General features: G+C 40.0%; 1 protein-coding gene across 2 annotated transcripts in view; it reads right to left on the reverse strand.

Moving 5' to 3' along the window:
* Positions 1-6,791, reverse strand: part of PDE3A (phosphodiesterase 3A) — a 315,627-nt gene extending 308,836 nt beyond the window's left edge. For both annotated transcript variants that reach the window (XM_086713941.1, XM_025930318.2), the window contains exon 1: positions 5,830-6,791. In XM_086713941.1, coding sequence (XP_086570067.1) covers positions 5,830-6,789 — 960 coding nt within the window. In that variant the 5' untranslated portion in view covers positions 6,790-6,791. The remainder of the gene's footprint in view (positions 1-5,829) is intronic.
* Between the last annotated feature and the right edge of the window lie 13,123 nt (positions 6,792-19,914).

The following is a 19,914-nucleotide window of genomic DNA, read 5'->3' on the forward strand; positions in this document are numbered from 1 at the left end:
GAGAAGAGATGAACGGTTCTGGATCTAGATGTAAAACCTACGCTCAACCTATATGCATTCTTTCAGCTATTATCTAAGAGGTCATTTAGCTATTTTACTGATTTCCCCTTTTCTTATGTTGATCTCTCATTACCCTAACTGGCTTTAAGCTCTGGAGGGACAAGTACTATATTATATCTGTGTATAATTTTTTTTTTTTTATATTATATCTGTGTATAATTTGTATGGCTTTTCGCACAAGGCCTAATATATAAAATGTGCTGATATGACATTCGAGAGGTTCACTGACCAAAGACCTTTACGGATAACATTCGCTAAATGTAGCATCTTCTTTTAAAACCGTAGTATACATTTATGGTGAACACATATAGCCGACTAATATTTTTGAAAATTTTTATCCAACAGATCTTTCTCTGAACTACAAGTTATTCAACATCTTCAAGATATTTTTCTTCCAGACAGTAAGCTGTGTATTTTATGTTGACAATAGCATTATATTCTTAGATCCAAGTTAAGACAATTCCCTAAAATCCTTATTGGGGAGGTAGGAGATCCTTCTAAAAAATACTACCAACAGTAAAAGTATATATAAATAGTTACTAAGAGGATTTAAATTCCCATACAAAAAAATAATATTCATTTGAATATTAACCGAGCAAATTTAAATATAAGAATATGAAGATACCTGAACCTTCTAAGGTTCATTATGAATTATTTAATAGAGCTTCATTAAAAACATGAATGTAGAAAGCAAACATAAATTAGGTTTTCAATCTCATATCTTGAGGGTTTTTTCAAAGATACAATTATAAATATCACAAGAGAAGAGGAGGAGGAGGAAGGCTTGATGGGATAGGAGACAGAAGACCAACTAAATAAACAATTCACCACAAACATGTAGGGTCACACATAATTTCACAAAGCCAAAGAAACTTGCCTTATGCAAAGGCACTGTGTCTGCATGTCAAAACCTCTTTAGGATACCACATGCTACAACAGTTGCATTGATTGCCTTCCTACATCCATGAGATTACATCTCACAACAATAATGTTTCCTGAAAAATACAACTCCTATCCTAAATCCAAAATAAACTCATTCATTCGATAGACATCATTGAAAACTTGTGTTAATCTACATAGACTCTATTGGGATGTTACTGGCACCAACCATATTAACTGAAATCTTAAAACATATAGAAATCTAATTTTGAGGTTCATAAACATTCCATTTCAATTCTATTTAAAGGAGAAGTGAAATTAAATTTAGTAAAGCCTTTATTCAACTAGAGTCGTGCAAAGATTAGTCTCAGAATTTTATTTCCTAATAGAATACAACAAATTCACACAAATGTCACTACAAATACAATGAATGCTTTTTCATGCCAGTGTCACTCACCCCTGCCTGCCTGCACCCCCTGCCCAGGCTTTTCAAAATGTATTTCATACACAGAGTCACTGTTCTGGTTGTTTATTTAATTAACATGACAGCCCAGCATACACAGCATTTCTTTCAGTTCTACAGTTTTAACTTTTTACACTTTAGACTCAATACAGAAAGAGTAAAATTACTGTTTGACTCCTTCCAACCTCTGTAAATTTATATAGATTCACTGACTATTTCTGTCAGTTAAAACCGTTTTTTCAGTATGCTTTAAATTTATCTGTATATACAAAGTAAAAATCACAATTTTGTCCCCACAAACACACAAAATTATTTCCCTTTACCTTTCCCAAGGGATAAGAAAGTCTTGTGTTTTTCTTTTTTAATGTTTTCAGAAGTTGAGATTAATTAATTTTAATTCTGTCAGCAGGTCATAAATAATCAGTATTGTTCTTTGTATCACCATAAGCTGAGTTATCCTACTGAAATGTTATAAAATTAAAAACCTATGATTGTTTCTGAAATTTATTCAGTTTGAGGAATATAGTGTATTATACTTAAATGTATTAGGAACTCAAAGGACAATATAGTCTTTATTTTCAAAAGAAATAATTCTGTATTTTTATAGCCACACTATAAACAGAAGTTATACTTTTCCATATAAAAGATGTATCAAGGCCTATCTGTGTCTACCAGCAAAAAGCATATCTATTTCTCATATTTTTGTTTTATTGTTGCTACTTGCTTTTTCATTTCAAAATGTCTTTCTTACGTCAATGATGAAAAACTTGATTCTACTTTTGACAACCAACCACCAGGCTCCACTACATTCCTACAAAAATCTGTTGTTGCTAAAGATGTTTAAGAGTTTTTAGGGAAATGAACATTTTGAATTTTAATTCTACAATATAAAGTATATAGCCGTACATTTCTGATGGATACGGTATCCATCCTAAAGAATTTTGTCAATGAGTGGTCCAAATAACACGAACAGAGAGAGACACATACCTGGGGTGTACTTTGTGTGAAGCCATAGGCAAAAATACTAAATTCTTGACATGTAACCAAAATAAAATAGCACTGGTTAGGAATCTTTCAAAATTCAAAGTGCAAGGTGGTCACAGTAATTAGAGAGGAATGACCAGCCAATGGTGTTCTTTGACTTATAAAGAGAATGGAGACACCACTTCAAACACAATTTCCAAATGGTAAAAATTTCATAAAATTTTATATTGAAAAATAGCATTAATCATACAAAATATCTAGTAATTCAAGAAATTCTAAGTATCTTGCATAGTCCAGTGTTTAGACAGTGCAGTGATAGCTTGAGAGAGACATATCTGCTCTAGAACGTGAACGAACACCCAGTTAGAAAAGATACATATACCATAATGGACACACATGCGCCAACCAAAAAAGTGCAGTTTGACACACTGATCTACAAAATCAGCCCGAGTCTTGAGGATACTGGACTAGTATACTACTGAACTAAAAGCCACACAAATATTACAAACTTTTCTTTACCAAGAGTCAAGATACCTCCACTTGCATTCACAGACAGACCCAGTATCAGATTAATTCTGTGACTGAGGACTAGCCCTATTTCTCCTTCCTTCGCTTAAAGCCATCTTCATCATCCACACTGCAAAACTAATCCCATGTGTAATATCCAATCTGTAGACTTAGCTATGGTTCAGGAAGGAAGGGGGAAAAGAGAGGAAAATATCTCTGTCAGTTAGTTTGTCTTACGAGAATTTTTATCATCCATTCTCCTTGACCTTTTAGAATCGAGTCATTGAAAAGAGGTAGTTCGCAAGCAAGCGGCCACTACCATTCATACAGAGAAGAAAAGGCTGAAATTCTCTCACCTTTAAACCTCGCAATGAGCAAGGTCCAAGTAAATTCTCAAGAGGCCTCTGCCAGCCTTTCTGGGCTTTATGTCCTTACGCCTCCATTTAAAATTCACTTGTTGCCTATCATCTTGAGTTGAGAACAGACGTTCTTTCATAAAGGTAGCATTCAGGGCAGGGTCATATATGTGCTTTACAAGTATTTTGATTCTTGACTTCATAAAGTATGCAGATGACAGTGTACACTTTGCACTCTTAACCAGAAGTTTGTTTCCTTATGATAAAACAGATAAGCCTTTTATTATATAGCTCCTGAACTTTTCACACAGTTAGACTAACGTATGAGATATTGCCCTATCTTGTAAGAGACTATTCCATGTTAGTTCCCACCCACCCACCCCCAATTCTACTCAGCAACAACTTTAATGAGCCGTATATGAAAACTAGTCTTAAGTAATATGCACACACTAACCAGTACCCTCATTAAAACTTCAAGGATCTAAACTTCTACTAAATGTAACCTTGTTTTTTCCATCAACCATAAGAGATCTAGTCTCTCTCACTTGAGAACATTCTTCATAAACAGTCTTAAAAAAAAAATAGGAACCAGAGAAAATGGCCAAAGTAGATTATAAATGTGCATTTTCAACAGCATTAATCAGCAAAACATTTAAAAATGCAATGCTAAGTTGTTTTCTTGTAAGTCTGCACATTATTTGAATTTTCCATTTATCAATTCAAATCAGAGAAAACCAAGAAAAATCTGTAGGATAATTAACACTGCTAGTTAACTCACCTAAACACCTTTACATTAAATCCACTTGGAGCTCCTTAACTTCTAAATGTTGTACGGAATTTCAGAAATGTAAGAGGTTAAGTGATATTAATTTGTGGTCAAGCTATTTATGATTAAATCACAGATTTGCCTTACAAAGTATGGTTCAATTTTGCAATGATCATATCACATTCCCCTTCAAGTCAAAGAAAAGTGTTCCAACTGTAATTAAACTAGCGGTGTTTTCATTTAAAAAACATTCTCTCCTGACACTTTGAAAAGAAACTGAACTGTGTTTTCCCCCTAATTGGTTTACCTTTAAATAGATGGCTTATTTTATTCTGGTGATTTCCAAATTTCTACCAAAACTAAGTATCAGTCAGTGGCCTGTTTTTAACTTCACTCTTAGAGTAAGCTTATACCCAAGAAATATTTGCTTTATCTAAACAAAAAGCTAAATAAGTACATTTGTTTTAAAATAAACACAGAGACTATGATGCTGTCATCCATTCTGCCAAATACTGTCAAACAACTGCATTCTGTGTAATCAACTCCATTTCAAAAACAAACTAGCCACCACACCATATGGTGACTGCTAGGTCTTAGAATCTACATGATTCTACACAGAATAACCTAAAAAGAAAAGCTTACTATATATTAGGACATTCTCCCACTCACTAAAGTTGTCCTAAAAAGACCATAGGTAGGCATAAATTTAAATGGGAAAAGTGTAAATTTCCACTTGCTGTGTACATAATAAGCTCTCTACAACCCCCACCCCCTTAAGTGTCATTATCTGTTTGGAATAGAGAAGCAAACACTTATGTATACCTTTTCAGAAACAATTTGTATTTAAAATTGGGATTTGTTCTTTTATGCCCTTTATAGCAACTATATTCCATGGTCTCAAATCCCTTAATGATAAGGAGATTCATCTCCAAAATTCACTAACCTTTTTTTCCCCCCTCTAGGACTTCATTCATAATTCTCTTCTTTCTTTTTGAGAGATTTATACCACCAGCAATCTTAGAATTATTCTCCTGAATTAATATTTCCTGTATAATCTGAATAAATTCATTTGAATTTCTAAACATCCACTTAAGCGCACACTCAAGAGAAATGCTTTCTTTTAGTTGACACTAAGAGCTCAGTTCAAGACTTTGACAAATTCCGCAGTTCAGACATATTGTTCCCCAAATAGAAGTTTATCATTAGGATACAAAACACATTAGCACATAAATAACTATGTCCCCAAGTTACATTTAAAAACAAATTGGGCACCACCAGATGCAGCCTCTTCAAGGAAAACTTACCGCAAAGCCAGAAAGCGTTTATCAACACCTCACCTTCAAGCATTCTTTGCTTTTACTGACTTCCATAAACATTTGTCACTTTGGATGAAACTTTATCAAAAGTATTTTAAAAATCTAGTAAGATCCACGTGTTGAAAAATCACCCAGTGCTAAAAAGCTGCATTGGAAGATTTCTGCTACATTAGTAAAGCTACGAGAGTACTTAAGTGGAGGGAAGTCAAACGCCAGGTGTAGCACATCTAAAAAGTTGACCCAGCTGTGGAAGACCCTGCAAACGCCACCTAGTTTTGTTACTTATTATTGTTTCTGTTGTTCAGGTTGTAAAATACTGTGGGAGACGAGGAGAATACGTGTCTACTTTCCTACTAGGTCTGAAGTTAGAGCACTTTTCTAGGCTATCTTTGCTTTAGTACCCAGTTCTGGGATTCCCTCCACTTTGGGGCGAATCCCAAGCGTTTCGAGTCTTCCCGAGAGGCGAGAGGCGAGCGAGAAGAGCTTGCCAGCGCTTACCTGTTCCCTCGGTATGCAGGGCAGGGAGGTCCTCCGATGAGACTTGCTGCTGCAGCCGGACATCTCGGCGGACACCACGGAACTGGACCGCCTCCTCCTCTTAAATACTGGGATATCTTCCCTGGTCCCAGCAATCAGCTGGGACCCGAAATGCTCCCTCGGAGCCGCCCCCGCGGGCTGCGGCAAGATTTGCTCCACGTACCTGGCCAGGAGGAGCCCCAGCACGCCGGCCAAGTACGCCAGGTAAGGTCTCCAGGCGACCTTGAACCTCTCTAAGGAAATGAGGGACACGGTCCTGACCGCGCTAGTCAAGGCGATCATGAGGACGCCCAGCCTCAGCCTCAGCACCAGCCATGTCGCGGCGGCCAAGCAGCTGAGCACCACCCCCGCGGCCGGGAGCGAGAGTAAGTGATCCTCCCCGACGCCCAGCCCAATCTGGACGAGCGCTTCCCCCCCGCAGCAGGCTGCCAGCAGTGAGACGGCCAGAGGCAGTCGCACCCCGGCGCGCAGGAGGTACAAGCCCATCCAGAAGAAGGCACACAGGAGACTGAAGAGCAGCGCCGAGGGCTGCAGCCAGGGGCTGAGCGGCGCGCCGCCCCCGGGAGCACCTCCCCGAAGCCCGGGGAAGACGCCCCCTTCTGCTCCCAGGGCCGCTTCCTCCGCCGCCGCAGCCGCCACCTCCTTACTCTGCTCCGGGTCCCGGCCGATCTCCCCGCGCACCAGCCTCACCAGCAGGGCCAGCAGAAAGGACAGAGAGCCGGCGCACAGCGCTGAGGAAAGTTTCCGGGAGCGCCGGAGCGGCTGCAGCACCAGGTCTCTCCAGCGGCCGCGGCTGCCGGAGTCCCGCGGCGGTGCGGCGCCGGGGCGAGCGGGGTAGTCCCGGCCCGCGGCGGGGGCTGGATGCACCCCACCGTGGCCTGGCTTGTCTCGGACTCGGGCGGCCTCTCGGGGCACTGCCATTGTGTGCCCTCCTCACGGAATCCCCAAGGTCCCCCCGACGCCCCCACCCCGACACACACACATGCACGCACGCACCCTCTCCCTAATCCCACCCTCAGAATCCTTCCTTCTCCCCGGGCCCCCGAGCCCCACTACAAGTTTCAGCTTCCCAGTAAACTGCTGGGGAATCCTGGATGCTCCAAAGAGACGCCTTCAAGTTAAAAGCTAGCACAGACACAAACGATCAGACTTCCTCCTTTTCTCTCTTTGGAAAACTCTTAAAAATTGTGCTCCACCCCCACCCCCGATTTCTATCCTCCGGGGTCTCTTCCTACTTCAGGATTTTAAAAATTGCCCCACGCGCCCCGCGCACGGGGGCTGCAGCCGCTGGAGGAGCCGGAGGCGCGGGGCGAGCTCGGGGCCATCTCGTGCGGCGCTCGGCGTTGCGCTGCAGCGCGCCGGGCCCGCGGCGTCTGGAGGTGCCCCTTTTCTTCCTTCCTGCAGCTTTCTCTATCACTCTTTCTTTCTCCTCGGCCGATCCTCCCCGGCACGGCCCCAGGAAGCGAACCGCCATTCCCCGGGGCAGAAAGCAAAGCCTCCCCTGCGTCTGTCGGTGCAGTCCATGGCAAAGGGTGGCAAAAAAAAAAAAAAAAAAAAAAAAAAAGGAAAGGGGGCTGAGAAATAACCAAGAAGTTGCTAAGTCCCGTCGGAAAGAGACACAGTCCGAGAGGCTAGCGGCAGCGGCAAGAAGGGAGGGAGGGAGAGCGAGCGAGCTGGAGAGGAAGGGAGGGTGAGAGGAAGGGAGGGTGAGAAGGGAGAACGAGATTTACTTCTTTTTTTTTCTCCCCTTCTTTTTGGTGCGATGTAGGTGGTGATTTGCAGTTTTGCAAAAGGGAAACGAGTTTAGACGACTGGTTAAAACTGTATTTAAAAAGCGGGCAACTGGAGTGATCAGCGACTCAGCTTGCTTGCTGCTTTCTTTAAGGCAACTCCCTAGGAAAGCTTTCCCAGCCGAGTTCCCGCCTCCTCCCCCGGAGGAGGCGCTGCTTTCAGCGCTTTGCTGCATTCTCCTGAGCGGGTCCCGCACGCACTTGAGCACGTTGGAGAAAGGGTTGCTGAGGCTGGTCTACCACCGCCCAGCTTACTGAAGCCAGGGGTTGCGGGTTTCTGCGGCTGGCCCTCAGGCCGAGCTTCCTAGGACGCTAGGAAAAAAGGATTGTCCTTGCCTACTTGTCAGGCAGTGGAAACTAACATGCTACCTCCTGATGACAAGCCACATCTGTCAGTGATTCAAAGATGCTTAGTTCTCAAGTCAGTTACAGCAGCAAACCAATTTCAGGTGGCATTGTAATGCTCTGGCTGCTCCTGCTGGAAGGTCTGTTTTAAACAGAACCCAAGCCTTTCCTATTATTCCAAATGATGGAAAATCTCAAAAAGTTACCAAGACAGTACCAGCATTATTATTTTTCAATTTTTTTCTAATGTTTATTTATTCTTGAGAGAGAGAGAGAGAGACAGAGACAGAACATGGGCAGGGGAGAGGCATAGAGAGAGGGAGACAGAAGCAGATCCGAAGCAGGCTCCAGGCTCTGAGCTGTCAGCACAGAGCCCAATGTGGGGCTTGAACCCATGAACCGTGAGAGCATGACCTGAGCCAAAGTCGGAGGCTTAACCCATTGAGCCACCCAGGCACCCCATAACAGCATTATTAAATTGGGAAATAAGAGTTGGGGGCGGGGTTTTTTGTTTGTTTTTTCCAAATTGTTATTTGAAAAATCCAGGGCATGAGCGTATTAGGCAACAGCTGTTGATGGTGGGTGGTAAATACATGGAGATTAAGTGACCCCAGCCTCAAGAAGGTTTACCAAATTAAGAAGCCTAAAAGGAATTAAAAGAAATCTCAAGGGAGAAGTGAGGCCAGGTAGGTTAACAGCAGGAGAGCTCTGAGAAGACTCACTATGGTTGTGAAATAGTATGTCTACCATAAAGAATGCTTGTGAGAAAAAATCAGGACCCTCGTTATGAATGTTTACAGGATGCATGCTTCATATACTGTAGGAATGTAGTCTTTGAGAAACTAAAGAAAAAATTTAAAACTAACTTTTTAGGCAGATTATGAAAAATCATTCAATATCCACCCAGTGGGCCTTTAAAATCCATCAGTGTTGGGAGCTAGTTTCTTTTTACATTTAGAACATAAGAATATGATCGTCCACTCTTGTTCGTGTTGAATATGGCTACCTTAGATGTCATTTGCCTTCACTAATATTAATAATAATCCAATTTTGTCTTAATTATCTTGACATTCCAGGTTAAAGTGTGTTGTTAGCCTGGAGTATTTGGATAATTGGTTCAATATGCCACTGTATTTTGTGTGTAGAGATGAAGTAATATAAAGAAAAGCCAAAGGAGATACTTGAGATAAAATTAATTCATAGAGGTAGGGGGGAGAAGATGGCTGAAGTCTTAAACTTAGCTTTACGGGAAACAGCCTGCTCTCCTTAGAGGCAGGTATTAATATTAGTTTATGATATAAATGGATACGAGGAGCTATGATGATACAACTCTCCATCAGATGTCCAGAACTATACTATCACGTGGAGAACAAGTTGGGCAGCTAGTCAATGGCAGTGGGCACCATCTGTTTGATAATTAAGGAAACAGAAGCAACAATGTCTTTGCCAAAGACAAATGAGCCCCCTAGCATGCACACATACTTTTCTGAGTTTCCTTTTTAGAGATATGATTCATATGCCAGAGCCTACCTGGAACACTTCAGAGTAAAAAACCTTGAATGGAAAATCATGCTAATATCCAATGGTGATCAGAAACAGCATATTAAAATGAAAAATACGGCATGTATCAAGGTTAGAAAGAAAGGCATAGTGAGGGGAATTTTAGAATATTTCACTTTTCTCTCTTTCCCACCCCCACAATTATCTCAGTTCTTTAGAAAATAATCCTCATAAAAATTGAATTTATGAGAGATGGAATGTCGACATTCTAAGAAACTGTAATAGAAAAAATAAGAATGACATTTGTTAATGCACCAACACAAAAATACTAGATCTAAATGTTAAACTGACATCCTTGAGGTATTCCATGGTATTACAGAGGCAATGTCCTGGCATCTGGGCTTCTCCCCATTCTCAATGAAAATCACACCCAGAAAGTTATGTGTCCCACCCAGGGGAAATAAGGTGGATTCCCTCACCCCTTTACCTTCATTATCATCCCAAACCTGGAAGCAGATGAATGAAAATAACAAATACTCTTACTAGAGAGATGCAGAAAGCTACAACACTATACTGAAAAAGTGACAAACTTTGGGCAGAATATATTAAGTGAAGTGAGACCCAGTACATAAAGTGGACACTGAATAATCACCCAGATATAAAACTGCCTATTTTCTACAGATAGCGATGAATCCCAATTCAGAACGTGACAACACAGCCAAAGGATAAGAAAAAGGCACCCACGGGAAAGTAGAGTATGGAAAATGGAAAGGAAAAATCCATTTGGTAAAGCTCTCCACTTAGCTAAATCTAGCAACCGTGTATTCATTAGTGCTTTGTGAAGAGGATCTAGAAATCAGCCCGGTTGCATATCATTTGCCAAATATAGTTATGCTTAAGGGAATTCTGTTAAATTTTAAAAGTTTATACTCTATAGCAGGGGTTTATTCATTCCCTACTACCTCCCTGACCTCTATGCATATATATCAAATGGGTATCTAAAATACAATGCATCCAAAACAAAATTCCTGACTTCCAACTCCCTCCCTGCCATCCTCCACCAATCCCCACCACCCCAAACTATTTCTCCCCAGTCCTCCTACCATAGGAAAAAGCTTAAGCACCTGAGCGAAAAGGCTTGAGCCTAACTGCTCAGGTCCCAAAAGAGGGCACTGCCCTCAATTCCTTCTTTTATTTACCTTATTTTACTTCCAATGTATTAGCAAGTCCTTTTGATTCCACCTCTAAAATAGATCCTGAGTCCATCAACTTTTCACCCTCCCTCTTACAATAACCAACCAAAGACCCATCATCATCCCTGGCCAGGACATTGCAATAACTTTCTCACCGGTCTTGCTCTCCTACCATTTTCCACACAGTAGTCAGAATGAGAGTTTTAAAATTTTTTTTTTCAACGTTTATTTATTTTTGGGACAGAGAGAGACAGAGCATGAACGGGGGAGGGGCAGAGAGAGAGGGAGACACAGAATTGGAAACAGGCTCCAGGCTCTGAGCCATCAGCCCAGAGCCTGACGCGGGGCCCGAACTCACGGACCGCGAGATTGTGACCTGGCTGAAGTCGGACGCTTAACCGACTGCGCCACCCAGGCGCCCCAGAATGAGAGTTTTTAAATGCAAGTCAGATGATGTCACTCCCTGCTTAAAACCATCCAGAGGCTTTCCACTGAACTTGCAGTTCTCATGGCCACCTACAGGGACCTTCATGATCTTTGCAAACCACTCTCTGTGACCTGCCCTATTCCAATTCTCCTACTTCACTAGTGCCACACTGTCCATCGGAACATTCTTCAATGATGCAGATATACTCTGCACTGTCAAGTATGGTGGCAACTAGTCACATATGGCTGTTGAGAACTTGAAACATAGTGCCACCGAGGAACTGAGTTTTTATATTTTATTTTAATTAATTTAAAATTCAATAGTCTCGGGGAGCCTGGGTGGCTCACTCAGTTAAGCATCTAACTTCACCTCAGGTCATGATCTCACAGTTCATGAGTTCGAGCCCCGCATCAGGCTCTGTGCTGACAGCTCAGGGCCTGGAGCCTGCTTTGGATTCTGTGTCTGCCTCTCTCTCTGCTCCTCCCCCACTCACGCTCTGTCTCTCTCAAAAATAAATAAACATTAAAAGAAATTATATTTAAAAAATGTAATAGCCTCACCTGAATAGTGGTTTCTGATGGGTTCATCTCCTGCTCCTCAAGCCGTCTTTCCATTCTTTAGCAGGTCAAATTGAAAATCTTGCTCATGACCTTAGTATTTACAGAACTTCACACAGCTGCCTCCTTCTGCTCCATCAGTTCTCGTCTGAAATGTTACCTTTTTTAATTTTTTTAATGTTTATTTATTTCTGAGACAGAGAGAGACAGAGCATGAGTGGGGGAGGGGCAGAGAGAGAGGGACACAGAATCCGAAGCAGGCTCCAGGCTCTGAGTTGTCAGCACAGAGCCCGATGCAGGGCTCGAACTCACAGACCGCGAGAGATCATGACCTGAGCCGAAGTCAGAAGCTCAACCGACTGAGCCACCCAGGCGCCCCTGAAATGTTACCTTTTTAGAAAAGCTTTTTCCCAAACATGAAAAAGTCTTGGGTCTCCTTGTGCACACACATTTTTTTCATTTATTACCACACTACCCTGTTGCAGTCTATTTATAGCACTTAGCTATAGTCTTGCTCATTTATTTGTTGTCTTGTTTATCCTACATCTCCTTTCACTAGGGTGTAAGTGCCCTGTTAACAAAGGCCATGGACATCTTTGGCTTGTTTGCTGGGTAGTACCGATGACCCTAATAGTGCTCGGAACATGGTAGTAGTTCTGTGCATACTTGCTGAATAAATACTTGATGAATGAAGAAAGTCAACGAATAATAGATGCACAAATAAAAGAAACAGGTATCTCTGTCAAAGTCTAAGTTAAAGACAATCTTCATATGTTTATACAACTAATTGCTCAAGTGGACAGATCCCTCAAAATCTTGCCTGGAAGATTCTGCTGCCCGGAATGGACTGATAAGCAGAATCATGGAGCATCACTTTTTTAATAGAAAGTTGCTTTTAAAAAATCACTGTTTTGAAAGCTCCGTATGGATTCTCAGATGAAATGTCCATAATCCACAGCCGTTTTCTTGTGGGCCCAGCAGAAAAAAAATCAGTTTAACCATATGCATCTGGGTAGCAAGTCAGCTGAGAAAGGAGAATTAGGAGATGTCTAAATAAAAATTACTAAAGAGTCATAACTCTCACATCGTGATCTGTGACATAGTTTCCAGCTATTCCAATTAACAACACTACTTTAGGAGTTGAATTTAAATTTAAACCATTAAATCGATGGGCGCCTGGGTGGCTCAGTCGATTAAGGGTCTGACTTCAGCTCAGGTGATGATCTCACAGTTTGTGGGTTCAAGCCCCACGTTGGGCTCTGTGCTGACAGCTAAGAGTCTGGAGCCTGTTTCGGATTCTGTGTTTCCCTCTCTCTCGCTGCCCCTCCCCCACTCATGCTCTCTCAAAAATAAATGAATGTTAAAAATTTTTTTTTAATTTAAAATATTAAACATTTTGCCAGGATAGACCATACTAATACTCATTGCTCCACATCTAGTCAGAGGAAACACATAGAAAACTTGTATTTTTAAGTGCAAACATCCCACTCTTTCTGTAGAGTGCTGCCCCCATTTAATTTCCAAAGAATTTAAGTAACAGCTTTCGAAATACAATTGTGAACTTGCATAGAAACACTAAAGGAAAAAGCAAGGTGTGAGGACTGATGGTGACCCATGCAAAAGTTTTTAACAAAGCGTCAGACTGTCTGCAGCACAAACCACCAGGACAGTTACTTTACCCTCCGTGCCCTCTGTATCCACGTTGTCTGACACACAGCTGGCATTCCTACAACACGTTTGGATGTTGTTAACTGCTGGCTCCACCTTTTCTAAACAAACTGTCAAGGAAATCAGAGTGCTTTAGGTACAGGGGTTCCCAACCTTGTTCACTTTGTGGCACATGCAGAAAATGATATTTATTGTCACATCGGATTTAAAGGACAAAGCCCTTTGCAGACAAAGGTTTCAGGCACAGGGCCTGAGGAGATCATAATCTCAGGCACACCTCTAACTGGTGGCACTTTATCTGGGAATTTTTGAAACAGTTAATATTTGATTCACTAATAAAATATAAAGCCGCCTTCTGAAGGCTGTTAAAATAAACATGGGGTGAATCCCAAGGTCTCAGTAGCTTGCAGACTACCATGTTCACATTTCTTAGCCCTTTCTTCCGGCCACTTCCTCATAAATTCCCTCAGTTGGTCTCCAACTCAAATGCATGATTTTTATCTAGTTTTCAAATTTGGAAATGAGACATACTCGGTATGATTTGTAGGATGGACATGATCATGGCCAGGCCTAGAATCCAAATCTTCCCTACCATACGTTGATGTGTTCTCCATCACATCAGTTATTCTCATTGATCATATTAGTAACTCATTAGTAACACCAGTAATTTCAGTAACTCCTCTACAACTGCAACTCTTCAAAGTGAATCATTATGTAATGATACAAGTGAGTGTGTGTGTGTGTGTGTGTGTGTATAGTTAGTTTCCTAAATAATGATAAATGATAAAATGTGTGTAGTCCATATGCTTTTCACTTAAGAGTCTCATATACGTACATATCTAAAGGTGATGTTCTGTATAGAAGTGAAGACTTAAGGCTTTCCTCGACACCCTTAATGTCTCAACCTCAGAGGACAAGACTATTAAGAAGGAAGGAAATCACAGGCCATGATAACAGAGCACATTGTACCTGAGTCAAATAAAAGAGCTGTGAATGCATTTATTGTACATCTATTTTCATACAAATAGCAAAATACTATAAATAGTATGAGTAGTGAGAGCTTTAAAAATGCTCATATTACTGTTTTAAAGAGGCTTTATGTTTTTTTGTGAGTTTGCTTTTGTTTTAAGCAGAGTCCATGTCAGCATGTAGCCCAGTTCAGGGTCTGAACTCACGATCCCAAGATCAAGACCTGAGCTGAAATCAAGAGTCAGATGCTTAACCGACTGAGCCACCCAGGCGCCCCCTAAAGAGTTTTTTTTTAAATAAATTGTTCCACTTCTCTGCTTTAGTGCGATCAGCATGACAGGTTTAATTGAATCTTTCTGTGATGATTCAAACTTGTCTAGTGTCTCAGACTCATCATTATGAATAGTAATTTTCAATTGTGTCTGCAGAAGTAAATGGTAGTAAGAGGATAGGGGTTGGGCTGAATGTGAACTAATCTCTGAGCAGTAATAATTACTTTAAAAATAACCCTCATCTCAAAATATATGCAATATGTTAACAACAGCCTGGGAGTAATAAAGATTCACTCTTATGCCTTGTTTTTTGAGACCATTCACTTTAATTTTCAAATCCAAACAACAGATCTCTTCCACTGGACTCTGGACAGAGCCATACAATAAATCACAGAAACTAAATATTTTGATGTTGAGGCAAAGGTGAACAGAGAACACGTAATAGGGGAAGAGTTACCCCGATTTTCTGTAACACCATCTTCATGAATGAATGACATTCCATATTTATGTAGGTGCAGTAAAGAGCCTCTCTATCCAAAGAAGACATCAAGTACTTTTGTAAAGAGGAACACATTTTACTAAAATTTAAAAGGAATATGTAGTAACATGAAAAAAAAATCTACTTTGGGGGGAGAAGTAGAAGAAAAAAATACAGTGTCCACCAAATAAAGTACTGATAGATTGTCCAGGACTGAGCTCTTACTGACTCCCTGAGCAAATACCTCAGTTCTACAGCTGATACTGATATGCAGTCCACTTTAAAATGTTCGAATTTAAGGATCATTTGTGTTTTCAATTAGAGCATATTTATAGAGAAAAATTTGATGGTTACTTGATGAAAAAATATGTAAGTATAGCCTATTTATTTTGATACTCCAATACCACTGAATTTTAAAGTTAGTTTTACTTTACCCTCAGAAGTTATAATAGCACCCAAACTATTACTTTTTGTGCATGTCATAAAAAGATGCCAGGAAAAAAATTATGCATAGCTCAGAAACATCTTTGGTCTATAAATGTAATCCTCTTTTATAAATGAAATCCACCAGTGTTCCTAAAGGCTAATAAAATGTTTTGAGCCTCCTTATCATTTTGGAGGAAATCATAATTAGCCAAATGTCTATACATATTATATCTCAGTAAAACAAAGGCAGGGAGAAGCCTTCTCTAACACTGAAATAAAATTTGCCTCTTCTCAAATATATTTCCCAATTCTGCTTTTGGGGAAATACAAAATAAGACTTTGTTAGTTTCCATACATAGCAGCCAGCATTCAAAATATTTGAAATCTTATGAAGCTTTATTTTCCCCAATAGATAGAGTGCCTGGGTGGCTCAGTTGTTTAAGCATCCAACTCCTGATTTCGGCTCAGGTCATGATCTCATGGTTCATGAGTTGGAGCCCTGTGTCAGGCTCTGTGCTGACACATGGAGCCTACTTGGGATTCTCTCTCCCTCTCTCTCTGCTCCTACCCCACTTGTACTCTCACTCTCTCTCTCAAAAATAAATAGAGAGAGAGAGAGAGAGAGAGAGAGAGAGAGAGATTCCCAGTTTGTAGAACAGTTTATTGAGCAACATGTATTTTGGCCCTTCAGTATCTTTTGTACCTTTATACCTGCTTATCAGCAGCATTCTGGAATGCTCTAGGTCTGGTTTTGCGCTACAGAAGAGAAGAAAACTGTTGTATTACTTCCCATGATCATGGACGCATGTTTATATTAATGTAATTTAAAAATATGTTAACTGTGTTTTCCAGATACATTCATGTTGTTTTTGCTCATAGTTCATTTAAACTACCAGAATTTTAAAAGTAGACTGTAGCAAGAAATAGCCCTCTCATTATGTGTTATTATTCTTTCATTGTGCACTTTACTCAAAAACAAGGATCCCCTAGGTAAAGCAGCATTCCTAGTAAGGTGTGTTTAGAGCTTAACAAATGTATTTTTCAGAATACCAATCACTCAGTAATTAAAAGCAACAAACTACTGATCCACACAAAAACTTAGATAAATTTCCAGACACTTAAGCTGAATGAAAAAAGCCAACCCCCAATGTTATATATTGTATGACCCTGTTTACATAACATTCTTGAAATTTAAACAAGTATAGAAATGGAGAACAGATTAATGGTTGGCAGAGGTTGGGAGCCAGGTGCAGGGACTGAGTGGTTAGGAAATATGTGTGGCTACAAAAGGTCACCTGGAGGGATCCTGGTGTTGCTGAATCTGTTTTGTATCTTGACTATATCAATGCCAATGTCCTGCTTGTGATATTGTACTATTGTTTTTCAAGATGTTATCACTGAGGGAAACTGAGTAAAGGGTATGCGAATTTGTTAATTATTTCTCACAACTACATGTAAATCTATAATGTAAAAAGAAAACAAATTATATTTTGCATTATCTGTGACACTGCTAAAAAGAGAATTGCTATTACTTCTGCCTATGCTTAGGCAGATCATTTTTAAAAAACGTACTGGTTTTCTCTGTGCTAGTCACACATTGAAATTCTTTTGATATTTGGTTAATTCTGTTATAAAATAATTGCTGGATATCATGTAAAGCAAAATAAATGTATAACTAAAGAATATTAAAAATATAAATATTTAGTCTTTGGCTCTCATAGAGCAGTTTATCCTGAAAAGAAATACTTACAAGTACAGGCTTCCCCTGCAATCTGAAAGTAGAGTGTATCTATGTAAAGTTTTGTAAGCCCAAGTGGAGTCAAGCAAAGAAGCAATTACCATTAATCCATTGGGAAAATTTTGAGCATTCCCAGACCCCCAAAATAACCTCTCTGAGGCTTTGCTGATACTTTAAGACACATCTTGCTAACGGGTGCACAAATAAATCGAGATAAAGCACAAATGCCTACAGACACAGGTCAAAGTCATGGTGGCTTAATGCTGAGATGCTCAGCGTAGTTCTCAGGAAGAAGCTTGTTGGTACCACTCACTGTTCAGAGTGTGCACGGCTTCTGTAACAGCTCAGCTCGCTGTCAAACACATGCTGAATGTTATTTGCACTTTTTGCCTCTTTTCATAAACGTCAAAATCCTCTTCGATTTCTTTCAGTTAGCAAAAACAGGTACCAATGTAGGTCTTTTGTAAAAGAAAAGTGGTATAGCATGAACTTTGGGGGAACTTCATTTAAATATAGTTTTAGTCTTTGCTTTTAAAGATGATTTATTAACATTGTTCACATGAAATGGGAGGAGAGAATGATAGCATCCTAACTGCTATAAACGAGGATAATTCATAATAAATATAAACAGAGACGCAGACATTTCGGGTCCCTCGGCTAAGGTACCCCACAATTCAGTCTGGATTCCTGATCTGTTGATACCATTATCCAGCAATTATATATTTTGTACCTTTAAGTAAATGTAGCTAAAGAATACTGGCACTTGACCAGTTATCCTTACATTTAGATGTTATTTTTATTTGTAGCTGCATTGGATCCTACAGAATCTAGGGCTATTTATTATACTGTTATACTGTCTCTTATATTCTTGCCTCCCTCAAAGCATTAGCCCCCAAAGGGCAATCTCACTTATGCCTATGGCATGTCTGGTTGGCTTGAACACAATAAGTATGTTAAAAGCATAGCAAAAGTGTCAAAATACAGCATTTAAAACTAACTACCTGTAGAGACTGTAGAAAAGAGGTAATCAGTGTGCATAGGTAACTATTATGTACTCATAAAGACTTAAATACAGAAAGCAATATGCTAGTCTACTATTTCTTCCATTAATACGGAGTTCAGAAAAGAAGACATCAGGGCTTCTCAATATAATCAATATCTCACATTCAGAGGCAGAGAGGGAAGTGCCATATTAGTTAATCTGAGCTGATGTCTGCCTGAAGCTGTGAGGCATTTTTTTCATTCTACAGGAACCACAGCGCTATGGTAACTTTCCACAGAAATGGCAAATTACATAGGGAGCTTAGGCTCAATGATTTTCTTTAACAAAAATCTAGAAATGGGGCATTTTGAGCTCAGTAAGAATAGTAAGTGATGCATGGGAGAAAGCAAAGTGGTTCTTCTCACATCCCAAAAAAGGGGTAACTCTGAATAAATCTCAGAATGCACAAGTTTTCTCTGAGAATCACTCTCCTCTCCTTGACCTAATCTTTATACTAATTTTTGTTTTTCTTTTTTTTTTTTACCCTAGTCCATTTCTTATTAAGAATAAATTTTACATTCTTGCTCTGATTTTTGTAATCACAGTGTATTACATGTAAAGTTATAGGTGACATAGAACTAAGAGTTCAGGAAGTTACAGATGACACAGAGCTAAATGGGGTGAAGAAAAGCTTTCAGGTTATTCTAAATCAACACAATTATCATTCACTATGTATCTTTTTCCATTTACTATCCCAAAGATGAGTTATTCAAAGGACTGAACCAAAGCCCAGAAAATACCTCAAATTACATTTCATCACCGTATATAAATACTGGAGTGGCTCCTTAAATTAACCCCTATTATATAAACTTACCAAGAAAGGGGATCTATCTCTCATCTACAAATACATTTACACTCCAATAAGAAACTTACTCAAACAGGTGTTTTGTTTTGCTACTCTGTAAAATAAGATTTGGGAATAAAATTTTGAATTAATCTATCTGCATGTTCTCCTATAGGAATGCTAACCATCTTCCTGAAATTTCCATGCATTTTCTTTTCTCTAGACTTTACCAAGAAGCCAATATTGCTACCCAACTGGAACCAGATTGTAGAACACAAGGATACATCCTTAACCTTATAAAAATGCCCCAGAATTTTTAATGAGCAGAGGTGGTCAGAAACTCAGTCTTACATCTCATCCAATGGATGGTTCTCCTGCAGCACAGTGCTCCATAACCCAGGGCTGGGAGCTGGCTCCGGACCACCTTGGGATGGAAGAGGGCCACCTACTGAATCACCGCCACCACATCCTGCATCTTCTTCCATCCAAGTCTTCCCTGGGCCCACCCCTGCTGAACTCCAGAGGTCTGAAGAGATCATAGCTTTAGAGCATTTCATTACAAATTTTAAATTTCCAGTCTCTGGTTTTCATATTGCATTTCAAGATCAACATCCTTATTAGTAGTAGTATATTTTTTACTTTAAAATTTTATAACACCTTTTCCACTGACAAATTCAAAGCAGGCTACTGAACCTCATTACCACACAGGCAGAAATCCTCACAGCACCTCTATGAAAGAGGTGTTAAATGAAAGGGGGGGGGGAGGGAGAGGGAGAGAGAGAGGTCACCATCACCTCCTCTTACAAAAGCCCAATCCTTAATAATTAATGAATGAAAAGACATCTTGAATCTAGTGG

This window comes from Puma concolor, chromosome B4, assembly GCF_028749965.1.
Source record: "Puma concolor isolate L17-30 chromosome B4, mPumCon1.1.hap2, whole genome shotgun sequence".
Lineage (NCBI taxonomy): Eukaryota > Metazoa > Chordata > Mammalia > Carnivora > Felidae > Puma > Puma concolor.